The following is an 8,230-nucleotide window of genomic DNA, read 5'->3' as shown; positions in this document are numbered from 1 at the left end:
CCTTTTTAAAATGGTGATGAAATGCATACACCAAGCTTACCATCATAATCACTTGACATTTGTAGTTCAACAGTGTTGAGCACGCTCACAATGTCTGTGCAACTGACCCACAGAGGCCTTGCCACACTTGCAAGGCTCACACTCTCTACCAATTCAACAGCTGCTGTGGCACGCCCCACCCCCCCACCCCACCCAGCCACTGTCTATGTCTATGACTTTGACTCCTTCGGGAACTTAATGCAAGTGGAGTCAAATACTGGTGATCTTCTTTATTTTTTAATTTACACGTGTTTATTCTGTATGTGTGTATTCCTCCAGTGTGCACACGCAGCGGTGAATTCTGAAGGTCGGGTGAAAACTTGCAGCAATCAATTCTCTCCTTCCACTTAGGTCTAAGTATCAAATTTGGGTGGCAGACTTGGCAGCAAGCACCTTTATCTGCTGAGCCATCTCACCAGCCCCACGGCTAGCCTCTGTTTGTTTGTTGTCTTTTTGGTTTTTCTAGGCAGGGTTTCTCTGTGTAGTCCTGGCTGTCCTGGAACTCAATCTGAAGACCAAGCTGGCTTCGAACTCACAGAGATCCACCCACCTCTGTCTCCCAAGCTCTGGGATTAAAGGCTTGTGCCACCACCACCCAGCTAGTCTTTTAAAGCGACACTTTTAAACCAGAGGAACTAGTAGCCACGAGAAAAGGAAATAGCTATACCACAGAAGGACAGAACAACACAAAGCAGGAAGTGAACAGGGAAGGTCCCAGAATTGAAGATCCAAAGAGATGATGATCCTAACCATAGCATGAGTTCTCAGAAATGAAGGTCCTCTTTTCTAAATATCCCTTAGACAAAAACAGAAAAACCTAAGCAAAGACTGGACAGATTGGAACACACTCCAGATTTCCCCACGTGTAAGTGGCTCCTTTGTATATTAACAGCAGTTTCAGATTCCTCTTTTCCAGTGGCCTTCAAAGCAGAGACAGAGCAGCAAGCATCGGTTCCTCTCCATTTCTGAAGATTTGATGTCTTGCTTTTAAGACTAGAAGAGAGAGCTGGTGGTATCTCTCAGCTGGTAGTGTGCTTGCCTAGAGACCACAAAGTCCCAGGTTCCGTCCCCAGCCCAGAACAAAACGAAGTGTGGTGACACATGCCTATAATCACAGACCTCGGGAGTTAGAGGCAGGAGGATCAGAAAGGCAAGTGCTTCTTCTGCTGTCTAGACTATACCAGACCTTATCTCAAGATGGGAAGTGGGGCAGGGAGGACCAGAGCTGAATCTTAGGCGTGGATGAGGCATTTGCGGCCTCACCCTGGTCCTATGCTAGAACAATCTGAAGCCTTGTCCGGTCATTCTCAGTATCTGCCTGAATGAGCGTGTCCAACAATAGTCACAGGGAAATATATGATTAACTTTTCTTACCAACTGTGAAAAAAAAGAAAGGGAAAATGCATCAGTTCATCTGAAATTACCAAGAAAGAAATAACCAAATCAAAGAGGGGAGAGCTTCATTAAATGCAAAATCAATTCTGGTGCTAACGCTAATTTTGACTTTGATAACAATACAAACAAAAAGCTACATGTTGAGAAATGTTCTCTCTCATCACACCGAGGGTTTTAATTACATTCAGTAACCTGGGATACACTCTGACGTTGGGAAATCATGAAGCAAATCGAATGGAATTACATTTTCTGAAGGAATTACCAGCCATCAAAACCTCTCAAAGATTAAAACACTAATTCCGAAAAGAAAAAAAAAAAAAGATATTGGCTCCACCTTATTTTTTCTAATGTCTGACCCAGCCTCATAAAAAGAGCCAGTAGAGTAGGTTCATGAAAAAGAAATTATCCAATTAGGGATTAACAAAACTGTAACAGGGATTAGGAAATGACAGAGAAAAGGAACACCCTCCTGGTGTGTATATAAGGCCAAGGGGCAGACTAGAACAGGCCATTTACTCCACCTCTCCCAGTCTCTAGAGGCAGCTCAGCACCGGCAGGGACGGCATGTTTTGCTCAGCTCAGAGAGGGTCCTGCTCCTCCCGAGTCTCCTCTTCCTCCGGGGCCACGGGCAGCAGGGTGTGGGCAGGTGGAAGCCACTTCAGCAGTGGAGGCAGCTGTGGGTTGGGGGGAGGTTCTTCCTGGGGCTTCCAGGGAAGCAGCGGCAGCTGTGGGCTGGGCGGAGGCTCTAAGGGTGGCTTCGGAAGTGGCGCGGGAGGGGGCTTTGGTAGCTGCGTGGTAAAGGGTGGGTTTGGAGCAGTCTCTGGCTTTGGTGGGGGTTCTGGCTTTGGTGGAGGCTCTGGCTTTGGTGGAAGTTCTGGCTTTGGTGGAGGCTCTGGCTTTGGCGGGGGTTGTAGTGGAGGCTTCTCTAGCTATGGAGGTAGTATGGGAGGTGGCCTTGGTGGTGTCGGTGGCAGTGATGGCGGCCTTCTCTCTGGAAGTGAAAAGCAAACCATGCAGAACCTCAATGACCGGCTGGCCAGCTACCTGGACAAGGTGCGAGCCCTGGAGGAGGCCAACACTGACCTGGAGACGAAAATCAAGGAGTGGTATGGCAAGCACGGGTCTGGAAAAGGGGAAGCCGGGCGAGACTACAGCAGATACTGGCCAGTCATGGAAGATCTGAAGAACCAGGTGGGACTCCGTAGCTGTGCACTTATGTGATGCCTTTCACTTTTATTCAGATCGTATACTACCATGAATTTCTTTTTACATTGATTTGTGTGTGTACTTGTGTCCACCTGTGTGTAGGGGTGGGAGTGGGGGACATGCATGCATGCCGTGGCACAGGTGTGGAAGTCAGAGGACAACTCACGGGAGCTCACTGGTTCTCTCCTCCTACCGTTGAGTCCCGGGGCTCAAACTCAGCTCAGACATAGCAGAAGCAAGTGTCCTCACCTGCTCAGCCATCTCAAGGGCTCAGTAATGAAATGTTAAGTCACGTGTGCAAAATGGGTCCTCCTGTATCTTAATTATGGCAGTCCTGCATATGACATACAACCACAGTATTCTGTCTGAATCTCAAATTTGAGTATCAAATTCATACAATGATAGTTAGCCAACTGACAAGTATATGAGAGTGGTTGTACTCAATGGATAATTAGTGTGACCTAATTACTTCATGACTCATTCTGACAGGTTTGTGCATTTTTTATGTCTTTCTGGATTCATCGTTAGGATTATTCTTCCTATAGAATCCGGTGAAATGCTGCATAATAAACTGAAAATTTCAGCCATAGATGTATGAGTCGTATGTTTTTAAGTGAAATTATGTGTTCACATTAGTTTCTTCAGTCAGTGAGGAAATGACTGATCTTCCAAAAAGCAGAAATAAGCAGAGGACAGCATTCCATAAAGCAGTATCCTTTGTCTACCCTAATAACTGTGGAAGCTGCTTCCAATTGCAGAGATAGGTGATGCTAAGTGTACATGTGCCACGGCTAAGTAAGTCTACAGGCCAACCCCCTTTAAGAGTTAACAACACAGGAGATGTCTATCCTCACAGGTAGGTGTCAAAAAAGAAAGAGAGAGAGAGAGAGAGAAAGAAAGAAAGAAAGAGAGAGAGAGAGAGAGAGAGAGAGAGAGAGAGAGAGAGAGAGAAAGAAAGAAAGAAAGAAAGAAAGAAAGAAAGAAAGAAAGAAAGAAAGAAAGAAAGAAAGAAAGAAAGAAAGAAGGAAAGATCAGCTAGGATTCGATCTTCCCTCTTTCTTAGATCATTTCAGCCACCGTTGAAAATGCCAGGATGACTCTGCAGGTCGACAATGCTAGACTGGCCGCGGATGACTTCAGGATGAAGTAAGACACGCGAAATCCTTGAAAACACGTACCATAGGGACTAAAAAACACAGCCCAACTGTTGAGGGAAAAAGCCCTTTGGAGGATCACGACCTAAATTCAGAAATAGACCAGGGGTGAACGTGGGTGATTTTCTTTTATTGTTTTACTATTTGTTTGGTTTGGAGGGGGGGAGGGTTGGTGGTTTTGTTGTTTTGTTTTGTTTTGTTTTGTTTTTAGACAGAGGCTTGTGTAGCCCAGACTAGAGTCAAACTCTCTATGGAACTGAGGCTGGCCTCGAACTCTTCACCTTCCTGCCTCTAGCTCCAGACTGCTGTTACAAGAGTGAACTCTCACGCATGGCTCACAGGAGCGAATTTTAGAGACCACTGCTGGAAGAGAAGGAAGGGAAGGGAAGAGAAAAACAAGACAGAGTGGGAGGAAGGGAGGAATTAGGGAGGGGAGAGAGGAAACTAAGGCTGATAACTCTTAGAAAATACTGTACATGGCTAGAATTAATATTAGAAATTATTTTTCTTTATGAGATTTTTAAAAATTATCAAAAAAAAACCCTCAGCCAATTTTATTTATCAAAATAGTTAGAGGTGGCTGGGGATGTAGTTCAACAGTCAGAGAATTTCCCCGCAAAGGCCAAGGGCCACGCCGGGCGGTGGTGGCGCACGCCTTTAATCCCAGCACTCAGGAGGCAGAGGCAGGTGGATCTCTGTGAGTTCGAGGCCAACCTGGTCTACAGAGCAAGATCCAGGACAGGCACCAAAGTTACACAGAGAAACCCTGTCTCTGAAAGAAAAAAAGAAAGAAGGAAGGAAGGAAAGGAGGGAGGGAGGGGAAGGAAGGAAGGAAGGAAGGAAGGAAGGAAGGAAGGAAGGAAGGAAGGAAGGAAGGAAAGAAAGAAAGAAAGAAAGAAAGAAAGAAAGAAAGAAAGAAAGAAAGAAAGAAAGAAAGAAAAGAAAGAAAAGAAAGAAAAGAAAGAAAAGAAAGAAAAGAAAGAAAAGAAAAGAAAAGAGTGGTACTTTGAGATGAGTCCCCTTCACCTGCCTTTCTGTACCCCTTCCAGGTATGAGCATGAAATGCACCTCCGGGAGTGTGTCGAGGCCGACATTAATGGCCTGAGGAAAATGCTGGATGACCTTACCATGACTCGGTCTGACCTGGAGATGCAGATCGAGAGTCTCACCGAGGAGCTGGTCCTCCTGAGGAAGAACCATGAGGAGGTAGGAATGGGCTCCGCATGCATGAGCAGCCCTGCCGTCCGTATTTTCCATGATATCTAGTCTACAGAAGTAAACTGGGTTTTACTAAATGAACTCCCCACACATCCAATGGCCAGAGAGCATGTTGCATCTTGAAGTTCCCCCGGGGCTGTCGCCATTTCAGATGTTTCCAGTGACGCATGCTTTAGAAAGTGGCAGCTTACACTCGCATCACTGTGGCGCCTTTTTTAATCCCTCTATGCTAGGAAATGAAGTGCACGCAAGGAAGCTCTGGAGGAGACGTGACAGTAGAGATGAATGCTGCCCCAGGAACCGACCTGACCAAACTACTGAATGACATGAGGACGCAATACGAGGCGCTGGCTGAGCAGAACCGCCAGGAAGCAGAGAAACAGTTCAACGAGAGGGTATGGTGCTGCACCAAGAACCTCCATCTGCAGCCCTGCTTACGGGCCACCACCTCTGCTGCCGCAGCCTATGACAACTGTGCTTGATTTCCATTTAGAGTGCATCCCTGCAAGCCCAAATCTCTACAGACGCTGGGGCGGCCGACTCTGCTAAGACCGAGATAACGGAACTGAGGCGCACCGTGCAAGCCTTGGAAATTGAGCTTCAATCCCAGCTGGCCCTGGTACGTCCCGACAGTTGTTTGCTAGTTTTTCACTCTCCAACAAAGAGTTAAGCAGATGAGTTGTCCTCCTTTGCCAAAATGACCACTGAGCCCATAAACACAGAAGAAGGAAAACTGTTTTGTCTGCATAAAGAGTCAGGCATGCTGCTGCTCTCTGGGGCTGGGGAGATGGCTCTACAGGGAAAGTGTCTGCTGTGCAAGTGTGAGGACCACAGTTCAGATCCCCAGCACCCATGTGAAAACTTGGGGATGCGGGGTGCACGGAAACAGATGGATCCCTGACGAATCTAGCCAGAGCGGTGAGCTCCAGTTGCCGTGAGAGGCCCTGTCTTGAAGTGTCTAGGGCAACAGAGGAAGATACACATGTCAACATCTGGCTCCACAGACACATGCACACATGCACACACAGGACAACTCTATTTCCATTAAAGATTTGATCTGAGTTGTGCCGAGGAAAGTTAAAGAAGCAACGACAATATAGATTGTACCCATAGCAGAGGAAAGCATACTACTCATACAAAACTCAGACGTTTTCCCAAATCATCCACGGACTTATTTTCAACATGACTGTTTATTTTCTCTTTATCTTAGAAATGCTCTCTGGAAGGGACCCTGGCTGACACACAAGCTGGCTACATGGCTCAGCTGTCTGGCATCCAGACACAGATTAGCAATGTGGAGGAGCAGCTCAGCCAGATTCGGGGTGAGACACAATGCCAGAACGCAGAGTATGAATGCCTGCTGAACATCAAGACACGCCTGGAGGAGGAGATCGAGACCTATCGGCGCCTCCTCAATGGAGAGGGAGGGTGAGTGAAAGCCGCTGAGATGCATGAGGTGGGCTTGGGAAATCAAAGAGGGAATGGGGGAGGGGGAGGGCATGGACTTAGAAGGCAGTAAGGTAGCAACAGATACACCCAAAGCTGCACCCTGGGGCCTCCGGGAGCTGGAGAACTTCTCCCACCTTAGCAGACTACAAAGGAAAATGCCATTCTTTCTTCTTGCCTCCAGAGGATGTGATTATCGAAACTTAGTATCCAGCCATGTGGTATTGAGTGACATGTCCGGGAGCTGTTCTGGCCAAAGAAAAGGTAGACATTTTCTTAACGTTGATGACAATGTTGCCATCTAAAAGTGTTTTATAATGGATTGTCACTGAAGAGTATTTTACAATGAAAAGCATGTTTTACATGTTGTATCTTTTTACTGTTGGGCTGGGGAAACAGCTCAGTCAGAAGTCTTCCCTTCCAAGAATAAGGACCAGAGTTCAAGCCCAGAACACATGGGGGAAAAATAAAACAAAACAAAAAAAACCCAACATCCAGGCATGGTGTCACAGACTTATGGACTTAAATTCCAAGGCTGGGGAAAGGTAAAGACAGGTAGATTGCTGGAGCTTTCTGACTGGCCAGACCATTTGGCAAGTTCCAGGCTAGTGAGAGACCCTGACTCAAAAAAAAGGAGGTGGATGTTGCCTGGGAAACCATAGCCGATGTTGTCCTCTGACTTCCACATGCACACACATAAGTGCATGTGTACCTACCTACACACACACACACACACACACACACACGCACACGCACACGCACACGCACACACACACACATGCACACGCACACGCACACACATTTTAAAAATAAATGTTAAAATGTACACAGCTGCTGACAATATCTTAAGCAGAGGGCACAATCAGCAAGCACAGACTTTCTTTCTCTTGCTCTGGGCCTCAGTGACCATTTTCAGACTGACCTCTCGGTCCCGTGATTTTCAGATCCCAGCAAGACAAGAGTGACGAAGACCATCATAGAGGAAGTGGTAGATGGCAAAGTTGTCTCCTCCCAAGTCAGCAATATTTCTGAAGTGAGGATAAAATAAGCAGTTTCCAGATCAGCAGAAGCATCTGTCAAAGGAAACCACGGAGTGGGGGAGCCAGTGAAGAGCCACACCAGCCTGACCATCCATCCCGAGGGCTCACTCCTGAGAAAACGTGCTGTCCAAAATCAGCTGACCAGCCCATTTCCTGCATCCTCTTATTCTCTTATTAGAACATTCTTTAAAAAGTGGAAGGGAGAAATTGGCTCTGGCTGACTCTGTGCTTCAATAAACTTACTTCTGCAAACTAACAAAGTCATTCCTGGATATTTATGTTCCTAAAAAAATTAATGTTTTACCCAGGGATGAAGTCATGATTGACAGCTCATTGTTGTGTTATTAACCTTAATTCACTATTTATTATTTATAATGAATTAATTATTCACTATTGATGACTTCCTTATTAAGTGAAGATATCAGCCAGTTAGCATGCGGGTTTTTAACATCACACAAGACAAGAATAACAGCATAGCCGGAAGCAGACCTCAATATCCCTAACACTGGAGCCAACAGACAAGGATTAAATTATTAGAATGATCAGCTTATAATTCATCAATGCCTATTTCTTTATGTCAATCACTGAACAAGTGTTTCATATGTTTAGAAAAAGACACGCAAGCTATGCCAAGTACTTAAATAAGGTCACAGCTGGCCGTGGCTGTTCACACCTGTGATCTCAGCACTCAGGAGGCTGAAATGGCAGGAATGCCACAAGTTCCGGGTGGTG

General features: G+C 46.1%; 1 protein-coding gene across 1 annotated transcript; it reads left to right on the top strand.

Annotated features, from left to right (window-relative positions):
• The first annotated feature begins 1,954 nt into the window (after window positions 1-1,954).
• On the top strand, window positions 1,955-7,605 carry Krt24 (keratin 24). The gene is made up of 8 exons (XM_006971806.4): window positions 1,955-2,625; window positions 3,704-3,786; window positions 4,844-5,000; window positions 5,246-5,407; window positions 5,506-5,631; window positions 6,223-6,440; window positions 6,643-6,722; window positions 7,403-7,605. Exons 1-8 carry the CDS (start codon window positions 1,999-2,001, stop codon window positions 7,504-7,506), a joined length of 1,557 nt encoding a protein of 518 aa, XP_006971868.1. The 5' UTR covers window positions 1,955-1,998; the 3' UTR covers window positions 7,507-7,605.
• The last annotated feature ends 625 nt before the right edge of the window (window positions 7,606-8,230 follow it).

The sequence above is a fragment of the Peromyscus maniculatus genome, chromosome 8, assembly GCF_049852395.1.
Source record: "Peromyscus maniculatus bairdii isolate BWxNUB_F1_BW_parent chromosome 8, HU_Pman_BW_mat_3.1, whole genome shotgun sequence".
In the NCBI taxonomy this organism is placed as follows: Eukaryota; Metazoa; Chordata; class Mammalia; order Rodentia; family Cricetidae; genus Peromyscus; species Peromyscus maniculatus.
The sequence above is the reverse complement of the archived record's forward strand: the minus strand, read 5'-3'. Positions and strand labels throughout refer to the sequence as shown.

Excerpts from the sequence above, each read along its gene's own strand:
- Krt24 (XM_006971806.4), top strand. The coding sequence starts at position 1,999 with ATGTTTTGCTCAGCTCAGAGAGGGTCCTGCTCCTCCCGAGTCTCCTCT. Across the intron at positions 3,787-4,843 it reads GCGGATGACTTCAGGATGAA|GTATGAGCATGAAATGCACC; the intron begins GTAAGACACGCG and ends TACCCCTTCCAG. Across the intron at positions 5,408-5,505 it reads AGAAACAGTTCAACGAGAGG|AGTGCATCCCTGCAAGCCCA; the intron begins GTATGGTGCTGC and ends ATTTCCATTTAG.